This window comes from Sinohyriopsis cumingii, chromosome 2 (assembly GCF_028554795.1).
Source record: "Sinohyriopsis cumingii isolate HCF-2022 chromosome 2, ASM2855479v2, whole genome shotgun sequence".
Classification (NCBI taxonomy): domain Eukaryota; kingdom Metazoa; phylum Mollusca; class Bivalvia; order Unionida; family Unionidae; genus Sinohyriopsis; species Sinohyriopsis cumingii.
In genome coordinates this window covers 59,664,988-59,679,108 of record NC_142962.1, presented here as the reverse complement: position 1 = coordinate 59,679,108, position 14,121 = coordinate 59,664,988, and the positions used below count along the sequence as shown (strand labels likewise).

The following is a 14,121-nucleotide window of genomic DNA, read 5'->3' as shown; positions in this document are numbered from 1 at the left end:
TAATAACCAAAAATGGAGAAATGCACAGAAGAATATCTAAGGGGTATTATCAAAATTATTTCCCTACAAAAATACAACATATGTAGCCTATGCCAGGTCCTTCTTTCACAAAACATCTAAATCTGAGTACTTACTCACCTAATCAACGCAAAATGTTCATCTCTATAAAATATTAAGAACAGCATAATCATGGACAACTATTTCAAGTAGTTCACTGCATGGTCCAAAAGATGGCTGCTGAAAAATTGAGCCAAGTAAGTACTGAAGATTTAAGAAGTGTCATGAAAACTGGGTGTTACTGAGTAAGTTCTTCTGTGCTGCACTGTTCTTCAAATTCTTGGCATGTCTTGGCACATCTTTAACTGTTACATTCTTTATTTTATGGAACATGCATAAAGACTGTAGTAGTTTAAAACTGTAAAAACTTAACGCTAAACAATAAGACTCAAGCTGGTTATGCATTTATTTATCAAAACCAAGAAAAACAAATAGAAAATAAATTAATCTTATGTGATCATTAAAGAAATATTATGGAAAAGAAACAAAAAGCAGAAATTATATTCTTTGTTAACTGAAGTTATAGAAAAACTTTGAATACCATATCATTTGATGAAGCTAACTACTTGACAAAACGGCATGGTGTTTGTACTACAAGTAATTTATCGGATTAGATTTCATACCACTGTATGAAAATTGGAACTAATAAAGTCTGTATAGTGCCTTTCTTCTGTTCTAGGAACATAACACAAAAAGTTCACATATATCGCTGCATGGTTTGTCCATGGCTGCTGTTGGGTGACCAGCTTCATGGGACTGGAGTTGTTATCCATAAGTGTGGTGATCAAGGAATACAATGTATCACAGGACCTGTCTCAAAGACCTAAAAACTTACAAGCCACATCAAAAGCAGAGATGTTCATATATAAATGATACAAGAAACATTCAAATACCAATTTTTGTATTCAAATATTCACCAGAAAGTATTCTTATTTATTCAAATATTCATTTCAGCTCTAAGGTCAGTATGCAAAATGGGCCTCATTTTCATAGTTCACATGCCAATAATTGTAGATACCTATTTCAGTCACAAACACAAGTATATTAAAGAAAAAAAATAGACAATCAAGGTGAATGTCAGTGGAAATATGGTAACTATAAAAGTGCAAGAGCTACAATAATATACTTTCTTAAATTAATCTGAATGGATTGTGCATATAGGATACATCTTTGTATAGTGATAGTGATTTTGAATAAAGACAACTGAAATATCTAAACATTCAAAAGTTTTAGGTTGATATCTTTATATATATGTACAAATCAAAGGATAAACAAATACAGGCTTTTGACAGTATACTATCAAATAAATTCTGGAACACATGCGACTTTGCCATCTTCTTGGAGAATAGACCCAATGAGCCTTTGCTATGGCTGACATTCTACCAAATGAGCTACCATGGTTCCCTTCATTATGCATAAAAGATTCCCATATGTACAATAAGAATATCATCAAAATTATTTTTCATTCCTTGTACCTTCTCTACCTCTTACAAACATCCCAGAAGGGCTCACTACAGTAAGCTAATCTGATGCAAGGTGGCACTAAGAAATGACCTGTGTAAGAAATGACCAGTATAAGAAATGACCTGTATAGATCAGGATCCAGAAGTTTTTTCCCTTTAAAGTACATTTTCCAATTAAAGTTTTCCAATGTAAAACAGTTTTATGGATACAATTATTCTCTATGCTGCTTTGGCAAAAAAAAATGCAAACTTAAGATCTTCTATAAATAGCCAATGAAAGCATGATATACAGTCCTATAAAATTTTAAAATCTAGACCTTCATTTGGCTCATTTATGGCATGTCAGCAAGAAATTATGGCATAGCTGACTTCATGGCCCATGGAAAGCCTGTCTTAATGTTGCCAGAATTAGTCATAACAAGATACAACGAAGCCCCACAGTAATACACGTAAATGTAACACGAACTTGGATATAACATTATTGTGACATGGCTCCTGAAATTTTACAATTACAATTAATTTACCATTTCTTGAAGAACTGCAAAGTTTTGTATCAAAATAAACAAGAGTTCAATTTAATAATTTGGCAATATGTGTTTTATTCTTGAAGAAACAAGTATCTTCTCATGGCATCTTTTTTTATATGAATAAAGGTGTTAAATGTTTCCATTTCTGACTGTTCATTTTAATTGTGCCAATAGTCAATCACTACACTTTGACCATAGCTTTTATTTTTGAAAGATGCCAGCTTCAATAAAAGGTGATAAGTATAAAATGTTAATTTGTATTGAACCATGAACAATAAAGTCAATAACTCTTCTTTATTTCTGTCTTCAATGCATTCTGTGTTCAATCATTGCTCAAACAACAGCTGACAGATGTCTACTCATTCAAGTGGCATACACAACCAAGAACCAAACAATTAAATGGTTGAAAAATTATTCTCACTCAAATTTATAAATCAATTCATTTAAGTAATTGCAAAGTCTGTCTCAAAGATAAAGGTTGTTCTAATTATAAGGAAAGGATTTACCCAAAAAAAAAAAAAAATACAAATGCTGCCAACATGCACATATGGTTTAGTTGTGTTGTCAAACAACCATCACACAATCAATTGATCAATGAAAACTATCATTCATACCATATAAACATGACCCCATTCAAGGTTCAACACTACCACTAGTCTGCTGGCCCGAGGCCACCTGATTTTCAGAAGGACCACCACTTTCCTAAAGCTGGATGGTCCCTTAGGACTGCTATTTTAAATTGTGAATATTATGTTATAGGATTGAATAAATCTGTTTTAATTATAAACATGTCAAACACAGTGAAAATCGAAAGTGAAGCGAAGTTAAAATAAAATAGACTGCCTATACCAAAACCAAATTATTATTGTTGTTTGTCAGTTACCGTAAATTGTTATCTGTGTGCTTACTTCATTAATCATATAAGAGCATCAAGCGTTTAGACCATTAACTTTTTGTTACGTGTTTTTGCGTGTTTGAAAAATGAGATTTCTTGATAATGTCTCTCCGCTGACACTAAAAACATAAACATAAAAAACAACAACAAAAGATGAGAAACTCAAAGTACAACATGTGTACAATAAAACCAAAAGAGAATGAAAATTCCAAGATACCTGGAAGCAGGAATTTCTGTGGCTAAACTACAAGGAGAAGAATTAGATGATATGTTCAGTTTGTTCTGCATATGATACAATGGGAACATTTGTAGTTGGCTGCAACTATTTTAAAATTGATACATTTAGAACCCATCCATGTCAGAGACCCACTAAAGGAATAACTTAGGAAGAAAGAAAGCTGAGAAGGCTCTTCTGAAGGAAAGAAATCCGTTATGTTGCTGAGAAAGGGAGCCTTTGAAAAAATTATGTATCATGTTTCGAATGCTCATTTTGTTGCAAAAAATGGACCCCTATATACTAAGTAAAATTATGGGAGTTGGATAAGGCAAAAGGTGTACAAATAGGTAGTACTTGCCTGATGGACAAATATTGTCAGAAATTTATCAGGGCTATTTGCCGATACCTGTAGATCAGAACAGGACCATATCATTTGCTCCAGTCAGTTTTTGTCTGTTATTAGTGATGGCTCCACTGATTCATCTTCCAAAGAGGCAGAAATTGTATATTTTCTTTTTTCAAGTGCAAGGTAAATGTGATTAACTTTCAGTTTATGTTATTAAATTTAATTCATTAAACCAGAAATTTAAAATCAGATCCATTCCATGGCTAATATTGTTAACTCTGAAACCACCAATTTAACTTTAGATCCGTTTTAGTTTATTTAATTTTGTTAATTCAATAATTTATAATTTCTTCAGGGTTTAAACTCATTTTATTGGTATAAAAAGTGTACCAAAGGCAGACAGTAACAGTATCATTTATGCTATAGCAGGTCTTATATTAGGGAGATATGGGGATGAACAGATGAAAAAGATTATTGCAATGGGAACAGATGGTGTGTTAGTGATGTTGATGCTGCTGAAGACGATGATGATTATGATGATGATAAATAGCAAACACAAGATTTGTCAGTATCAACAAAACAAAACATATAAAATGTTGATACATTTAATGTAAACTGTAATAAAATAACAAACTTGTGAATGTTTTATCTTATGGTATAGATTACACATTTTTTCAGTTAAGTACAGCCATAAATGAGAAGGAATTTCTATCTGTCTGAAGAACCACCGGTTTTCAAAAGCAGAAGACCTGCAGGCTTCCTACTTGAAAAAGTTAATGTCAAACCCTGCCCCATCGTTCATTAACAATTATTTTTGTGGTAATTATGAAAACAAAATAGGTGTACAATTGTTAATGAGTGAATATTTACAGTGGATTGAAAAAACAGAGAAATGTAAAGCTTTTACTGTTAAAGGAAAGTTTGAAGACCAAGACAGGATTAAGTCCAGTGTTAAATGCAAATGCAATTAGCTCAAGATTTAAGTGTTCACAGGTCAACCATCCAAACTGGAAGAGGAAAAAAGCCAACATTAAGAGAGATGGTGGTATATATGCACAAAAGTGAGAGACTGAAAAAAAGAAATACTGGTGATAGGCACACAACTTGATGCAGCTATGTATCAATGATTTGTTTATATCTGGACTGAAGGAGTACCTGTATCACAACCTAATGTAAAGGCACAAGTGGAAAAAAAAGTTCATCATTTTAACATGTGACATGGAATTAGCCAAGTGATTGTTCTGGGAAAAATCAGCTCTTCTGATTCTGAAGCCAATGTGAGCTATCAGGTTGAATTAAAGGAACTAATAAAGAAAGTAGAATTATACTTTTCATGAAACTGGATTTTGTTACAAAATTATGCTCGATACCACCATAGCTGTAAAACAGATAAACATAAACACAAAAGACTTAAGAATATGAAGAGGTTGATTTTTGCTAGTTTGTGTGAACAAAACAGGAAGTCTCAAACCTAAATGACTCTGTCTCAGAAATTTCAAGTCACTGAGGTGCTTTCAAATGAGGAATACAAAGTCACTACCGTTCTCATGTAATACAGTGAAAGATGCATCAATAAATGGCCACTGTATTTGAAACTGGTTTCCAATAATATGTACATGCAGTTAGATCCCACATGAGATATGTAAAGGTAGAGCCAAAGACAATGCTATTGCTAGGCAACTGCCCTGCCATGCACCTGCTGATATCCTAGTTATTAGGGATGGGAAGATAGAGCCAAAAGCAGTGCTATTGCTGGGTAACTGCCCTGCCCAGACAACTGCTGATATCCTGGTTAATAGGGATGGGAAGATAGAGCCAAAGGCAGTGCTATTGCTAGGTACTGCCCTGCCCACACACCTGCTGATATACTGGTTAATAGGGATGGGAAGATAGAGCCAAAGGCAGTGCTATTGCTAGGTAACTGCCCTGCCCAGCCACCTGCTGATATCCTGGTTATTAGGGATGGGAAGATAGAGCCAAAAGCAGTGCTATTGCTAGGTAACTGCCCTGCCCACACACCTGCTGATATCCTGGGTAATAGGGATGGGAAGATAGAGCCAAAGGCAGTGCTATTGCTAGGTAACTGCCCTGCCCAGCCACCTGCTGATATCCTGGTTATTAGGGATGGGAAGATAGAGCCAAAGGTAGTGCTATTGCTAGGTAACTGCCCTTCCCACACACCTGCTGATATCCTGGTTAATAGGGATGGGAAGATAGAGTCAAAAGCAGTGCTATTGCTAGGTAACTGCCCTGCCCACACACCTGCTGATATACTGGTTAACAGGGATGGGAAGATAGAGCCAAAGGCAGTGCTGTTGCTAGGTAACTGCTCTGCCCAGCCACCTGCTGATATCCTGGTTATTAGGGATGGGAAGATAGAGCTAAAGGTAGTGCTATTGCTGGGTAACTGCCCTGCCCAGCCAACTGCTGATATCTTGGTTAATAGGGATGGGAAGATAAAAGTCAGCTTCCTCAGTTTTTCAAACATAAGAAAGTATTCTGATTTGAAACAAAAAGTTCAAGCTTCATGAAATTTATGCATACACTACATAATGAACTAAGAATGTACTCATGCATATTACTGAACAGCAAATGTTCATCATCTTTCCTTATATAGATTTTAATTTTGGAATAAATTCAGACAAATAATGATCAATAACAAAATGACTATGGTAAATATTATTTTTCTCTGTGCATATTTTTTATTCATTCTTACAGATGCAATGACATCAGCTGGTGAGATCATGTATGCATGTCATTTGATTTGGTAATAAACATTATGCCACTTACTTCAGGTATGTCTGGCCTTGTTCATCTGGTAAAAGCTTGGACATTGTACCCTGCAGCTGAGTCTGATAAAATAAGAATAAAAGCTATTCCTTGTATTGATCATAAAAAAAATCATTTTTTCATACTATTGTGCACATTTTCATATGAAAACATTTGTGTATTAATTAAAAACATCAAATCAAGAGACTTTACATGGATCTATGTGCAATAAGCGTGTTATGGCTTATCAATTGCTAGAGCTACATCAGGTCAAAAATTCTTATTTTTATCTGCAGATACAGTATGCACAATACATTTGGACCCCATTTAACTCAAGCTAGTGGAGGGAGCTGTTAAGGGCTCTTCTATTAAAACATACAAGGGACCCTGGGAAGGCACTGTTAAAGTTGGGTACTAACCCATAGATGCAATTTATAATTTTCTTATCATTGTAGTATGAACTCTGTGAAATCAATGTACCCTGGCATATAATTTTTTTTAAATGCCTTCCCTGGGTGCCATGCATGTTTAAATAGAACAGCACTAAGTATAGTTAAGTGAACTATGCTGTGAAATCTCCTGTCTCTAGCTGTGCTTTACACCTGGTATAACTTTCATTCACCTCCACTTCAAGTCTCAGTGGAATCTATCCAACTAGATAAAAGGACTTACTGCAGGTAATAACATCATGGGTCATAAATCAATATGGCCTGTTATCCACCACACAGTATAGTTCAGGCCTGACAACATCCGTAAATCCTTGAAATATCACTGTGTAGTGGATGTCCTTCAATGGACACTAAAGAGGTCTGAGTGAAAATGGTCCATATATTTTATGTGTGGTGTATCATGTCTGCAGAGAAAACAAGCACATCAAAAAAGCTTTTTAAAACTTGACATAATAGTTCCAATCTCCTTCACAGCTCATTATGCCTCCTCCATTTACCTCTGTCAACATCCTAATGGACATACAGTTCTTGACCAGTGACCCAAGGCTGTCAACATCCTAATGGCCATGCAGTGCTTGACCAGTGACCCAAGGCTGTCAACATGCTAATGGACATACAGTTTTTGACCAGTGACCCAAGGCTGTCAACATCCTAATGGCCATGCAGTGCTTGACCAGTGACCCAAGGCTGTCAACATGCTAATGGACATACAGTTCTTGACCAGTGACCCAAGGCTGTCAACATCCTAATGGCAATGTAGTACCTGACCAGTGACCCAAGGCTGTCAACATCCTAATGGCCATGTAGTACTTGACCAGTGACCCAAGGCTATCAACATGCTAATGGACATACAGTTCTTGACCAGTGACCCAAGGCTGTCAACATCCTAATGGCCATGTAGTACTTGACCAGTGACCCAAAGCTAATCATCACATGAACAAGTCAGAAATAAGCCAACCTAAATTCTGCCATGTACACCTCCAAAGAACCATTCCTAAATTTTATCAGAATCTTTATCTGAACTATTTGAAAGGATACTTGCAAAACACCTCAATAGAAATAAAACATAAATGGAGAGGAGCATGTTGAACTCTGGAAGGTGCTGACATAATTCCACTAAGACATGATGCCTGGTATCTTTATGCCCTAGAACAATCCTATCATGCTGGATAGAAAATAATTTCTGACATATTATACAATGAAAAGGTTCTGACTCAAATACACATTGTTACTACACTTCTTCCTTGACAACTCACAAAAGATGGGGTCAAAGAGCATTTTGAATGTGGCATCAGCAAGAGAAGTGAGGCAGACTTAAATTTTGTTTAAAAATTCAAGTTATGTGCGTGTGTTTGGTACCAATTATATTTTTTTGTACAAAAGTTTAAAAAAATAAGATAGTTTAGTTGCTAGAGTTGGTATATTGCTTCTTCTTCTGATTTCATAATGTACTATATGTTCTCTTGTCAAAAGACAGAAGACAATGCAGTTATGTCAGTATAAATATTTATTTCAACAAATATTTTGAAATTTCTCTTAGTCCTATTATTATAAAGAAAATTCTCCCGTAATGCAATATTTCAAATGTTTTGTGAAAACAGGTCATCCAACATGATGCAAATTTTGCTCAACAGAGTCTAACATTTTAATCTGCCATATCTTTATTTTGTCTGCAATATTGGATGAAACAAATCATGCCAGGAGTGACTGTACAAGTTAGCTGGGCACAGGTACATAAGGGAAGTATATTTTCATACATCATAGTCTTCTTTTACAAGCAACTAATTATTTTGCAAACTACAGAACATGCTTATGTATGGTGGAATAATAAATACCATATTTAAAAGATGAAGGTTGCTGATTAGCTAAAAATAATAAGTGTAAAACGTTATTGTAAATTGTTTAGAATAAGTCTTTGTGTGGACAAACTGTACACAGTTTTAGGCTTGAACCCATACATAGAGAGATCTCTACTGGGCTGGATATTGATAGTGGGCACCTAAAAGGGAATTTGTCTCTAAAACAAGCCAGACAAAATATCATTTTCATTATTTCAAAAGCTTGCTCTTGGAGAAATCAAACAAAATTGTAAGCATATTTTGCCAGTCTTATCATAAAGGTGTATAAATATGTCAAAATGTAAACATTACAGTCTATGGTAATTTAATCAATTTTGTGTGTCCATATCGATAAGTTTACCAGCTTCAGTAAACAGGAAGCAAAATTTGGTTCAACCACAGATTTTAGCCTTTATGCCATGTAAGAAGTCTGGTCATATGGCAGGAGTAGCAGTCAATATTGCTAAAGTTGATCTAAAAGAAATAAACAGTAAGTACTGATATCCATAATTTCTGACTGCTTCTTATCAGCCATTAAATATCTTGTTAAAAATCACAACTATAACTGTACTTTTAGAAGGTCTGGAAAAGAATTGCCTAATTTGCTAAATGAATCAGTATATCATCACTGACAACCTGTGGCAAGGCTTTATGGGGAATCGGTCTATCTTTGCTGATGACTTGAGGTAGGGTGTCATGGGAAATCGGTCTATCTTCACTGATAACCTGAGGCAAGGCTTCATGGTGAATCAGTCTATCTTCACTGACAACCTGAGGCAATGCTTTACAGGGAAACAGTCTATCTTCACTGATGACCTGAGGCAGGGCTTTATGGGGATTTGGTATACCTTCGCTGATGACCTGAGGCAGGCAGGGGTTTATGGTAAATCAGTCTATCTTCACTGATGACCTGAGGCTGCGCTTTATGGGGAATCAGTCTATCTTCACTGATGACCTGAGGCAGCGCCTTACGGGGAATCAGTCTGTCATCACTGACAACCTGAAGCAAGTCTTTATGGGGAATCGGTATATCTTTACTGACAACCTGAGGCAGGGATTTATGGGGAATTAGTATATCTCCACTGATGACCTGAGGCAGGGATTTATGGGGATTCAGTATATCTTCATTGATGACCTGAGGCAAGGCTTTATGGGGAATCAGTCTATCTTCATTGACGACCTGAAGCAAGGCTTTATGGGGAAGCGGTCTATCTTCACTGACATCCTGATGCAGGGCTTTATGGGGAATCAGTCTATCATCACTAATGACCTGAAGCAAGGCTTTATGGGGAATCGATCTATCTTTACTGACAACCTGAGGCAGGGATTTATGGGGAATTAGTATATCTTCACTGATGACCTGTGGCAGGGCCTTACAGGGAATCAGTCTATCATCACTGACAACCTGAAGCAAGTCTTTATGGGGAATTAGTATATCTTCACTGATGACCTGAGGCAGGGCTTTATGAGGAATCAGTATATCTTCACTGATGACCCGAGGCAGGGCTTTATGAGGAATCAGTATATCTTCACTGATGACCTGAGGCTGGGCTTTAAGGGGAATCAGTCTATCTTCACTGATGACCTGAGGCAGCGCCTTACGGGGAATCAGTCTGTCATCACTGACAACCTGAAGCAATTCTTTATGGGGAATTGGTATATCTTTACTGACAACCTGAGGCAGGGATTTATGGGGAATTAGTATATCTCCACTGATGACCTGAGGCAGGGATTTATGGGGATTCAGTATATCTTCATTGATGACCTGAGGCAAGGCTTTATGGGGAATCAGTCTATCTTCATTGACGACCTGAAGCAAGGCTTTATGGGGAAGCGGTCTATCTTCACTGACATCCTGATGCAGGGCTTTATGGGGAATCAGTCTATCATCACTAATGACCTGAAGCAAGGCTTTATGGGGAATCGATCTATCTTTACTGACAACCTGAGGCAGGGATTTATGGGGAATTAGTATATCTTCACTGATGACATGAGGCAGGGCCTTACGGGGAATCAGTCTATCATCACTGACAACCTGAAGCAAGTCTTTATGGGGAATTAGTATATCTTCACTGATGATATGAGGAAGGGCTTTATGAGGAATCAGTATATCTTCACTTATGACCTGAGGCAGGGCTTTATGGGGAATCTGTCTATCATCACTGACGACCTGAAGCAAGTCTTTATGGGGAATCGGTATATCTTTACTGACAACCTGAGGTGGGGATTTATGGGGAATTAGTATATCTTCATTGATGACCTGAGGCAGGGATTTATGGGGATTCAGTATATCTTCATTGATGACCTGAGGCAGGGCTTTATGGGGAATCAGTCTATCTTCACTGACGACCTAAAGCAAGGCTTTATGGGGAAGCGGTCTATCTTCACTGACAACCTGAGGCAGGGCTTTATGGGGAATCAGTATATCTTCACTGATGACCTGAGGCAGGGCCTTACAGGGAATCAGTCTATCATCACTGACAACCTGAAGCAAGTCTTTATGGGGAATTGGTGTATCTTTACTGACAACCTAAGGCAGGGATTTATGGGGAATTAGTATATCTTCACTGATGACCTGAGGCTAGGCTTTATGGGGAATCAGTATATTTTCACTGATGACCTGAGGCAGGGCTTTATGGGGAATCTGTCTATCATCACTGACAACCTGAAGCAAGGCTTTATGGGGAGGCGGTCTATCTTCACTGACAACCTGAGGCAGGGCTTTATGGGGAATCAGTATATCTTCACTGATGACCTGAGACAGGGCTTTATGGGGAATCTATCATCACTGACGACCTGAAGCAAGGCTTTATGGGGAATCGGTATATCTTCACTGATGACCCGAGGCAGGGCTTTATGGGAAATCTGTCTATCATCACTGACAACCTGAAGCAAGGCTTTATGGGGAAGCGGTCTATCTTCACTGACAACCTGAGGCAGGGCTTTATGGGGAATCAGTATATCTTCACTGATGACCTGAGACAGGGCTTTATGGGGAATCTATCATCACTGATGACCTGAAGCAAGGCTTTATGGGGAATCGGTATATCTTCACTGATGACCTGAGGCAGGGATTTATGGGGAATCAGTATATCTTCACTGATGACCTGAGGCAGGGCTTTATGGGGAATCAGTATATCTACAATGAAGACCTGAGGCAGGCAGGAATTTACAGTAAATCAGCATATCTTCACTGATGACATCAGATAGAGCTTTACTGGGAAGCAGTATATTTTCGCTGATGACCTGAAGTAGGGCTTTATGCAAACCAATATATATTCAATGAAGACCTAAGGCAGGGAGGGGTTTCTGAGGAATCAGTATATCTAAAGTGAAGACTTGTGACAGGGCTTTAAGAAGAATCAGTATATCTTCACTGACAACCTGAGGCAGGGCTTTGTGGGGAATAGGATACTTCTAGTGTCAGTCTGAGAAACTAAATAAATAAAAACTGATGTTCAAGCATACCAAAAATTGTAACTAGATCTTTATTTCACTAACTAGAATATGTAAAATACAAAAAATATAATTCTGGCTTCTTCAATCAATGTTAAAGCTGTGCATTCTCAAATAGTATGACCCAACAGCTGCTGGTGACAAGAATATCATATTTTTGTTAATTCAAAATTAAGTTTTACACTGAAAACCATTTGTGCCCAAGTCTCACCTAGAACAGTCCCTGTCCCTACTTACCAGCCACACATTTGATCGGCTGATTTCTTGTTTCTTTTTGTTTTCATAATTCCTCACTTTGGATTTCTCCTGATCCTGCAAAACAAGAGACTCACTTTAAGTCAAGATTAATTTTTATTTAGTCAGAAATAAAGCATTTTAAAAGCTGTCATAATATAAAATCATTACCAATGACCTTAATCCAGGGTAAGCATAGAAAAGCAGAGATAATGTTATGCACATGGATGCCAAAGTGTTCAATGTAAGTTCAGCCAAATAAGTTCAACAACATGGCAAACTTGACAAAAAATAAATACAACACTGTGAGTTTACTCTTTTTCATGATGTCATTATTTCTGTGAATTTTGTTGTTCCTCCAAACCATAAATTTAAAGAACCAGTGGACCCTTTACCCCCAATCCATGAAATTAAGAACCAACAAACTTGTAATCAATTAAAACAATCAATATAAATGAATTCACTACATATTCCTGATTCTGCTTAGAGGTGAACGAATCATAAAGGTTTACTCTTATTTTAGGAAAAGAACAATTATGCAATTTTTTACACTTTCATTTCTTTCATTAATATATGAGCTCATATACTTAAATACACATAAGCCCAAAGGACTTTTAACATGATACCTAAAGCACAAGCTCATACACTTAAATACACATAAGCCCAAAGGACTTTTAACATGATACCTAAAGCACAAGCTCATACACTTAAATACACATAAGCCCAAAGGACTTTTAACATGATACCTAAAGCACATGCTCATACACTTAAATACACATAAGCCCAAAGGACTTTTAACATGATACCTAAAGCACAAGCTCATACACTTAAATACACATAAGCCCAAAGGACTTTTAACATGATACCAAAAGCACAAGCTCATACACTTAAATACATATAAGCCCTATGGACTTTTAACATGATACCACAAGTTCATACACTTAAATACACAAGCCCAAAGGACTGTTATCATGATATCTAATGAACAAGAACATTTTAGAACAACTCATCAAAATAAAAAATTAAATTAGGTAAGACAGGGGCCAAAATCTTGTGATGAATCACCTTTGTGTTTTCAGTGTCAATGTTTTTGCATTGTTAAACAAGTATATCAACTTTTATTTTCAGGAAAATCAATTAAGTCTTGGGTCAAAGTAATAGGTGAATTATTCTAAATATGCAAATTAAAATCATCAAGTTATTAATATCATGCAAGCTATCTTACCTCAGCAAGTCCTTCAAGTGATGTTAAATGTCCTGCAAGCTCTGCTTTTAGTTCAAAGCATCTACAATTAAATATTGAAATGAATAAGAAAACACCATACAAAATATCTTTCTCTGTACCTATCAGTAACTAACCAACATGCATCTACATATCTATCAATCAGTCAGTCTTCATCCACATATACCAACCTATCCAACAAGATATCTGCCTACCCATGGATTTCTCTACCATCAAATAAAATCTAGAGACCATGGTATCTGGAAATTTGAAGAGAATCAAATGAAATTGCTAAGTACTTTAAATAAAAATAAGAACAACCTATGTCTTCTATGCAATAATTTTGTTTATAATTTAACTTATTTACTCTCTTTGAATAGGTTTGTACTGACTTAAAAATTGGTGTTGTATAAATACAGTTAATACCAGATACTAAACCCAAAGGACCCCAGTTCTTTATGCCTGATTTCCCTTTAACTACTGAAAACATCTGATGTAAAAGACCAGGAATAACTAAAACATTACAGCTTTTTTTTCTTCTTTTTTTTAAATTTATAATTTAAATCTATTTCACAAGTGATTTGGTCACTGCTCTGACATACATAACAGTTGTCAATGATGTAATTACAGGATTATAAATAGAATTAC

General features: G+C 36.4%; 1 protein-coding gene across 4 annotated transcripts in view; it reads right to left on the bottom strand.

The window, feature by feature from the left end:
• LOC149804986 (nephrocystin-1-like) overlaps positions 1–14,121 on the bottom strand; it is a 147,324-nt gene that overhangs the window by 122,177 nt on the left and 11,026 nt on the right. For all 4 annotated transcript variants that reach the window (XM_089946244.1, XM_089946229.1, XM_089946251.1 and 1 more), the window contains exons 3-5: positions 13,477–13,537; positions 12,255–12,329; positions 6,296–6,357 (exon numbers count right to left, since the gene is read on the bottom strand). In XM_089946244.1, the coding sequence (XP_089802370.1) occupies positions 6,296–6,357; positions 12,255–12,329; positions 13,477–13,537 (198 nt within the window). The remainder of the gene's footprint in view (positions 1–6,295; positions 6,358–12,254; positions 12,330–13,476; positions 13,538–14,121) is intronic.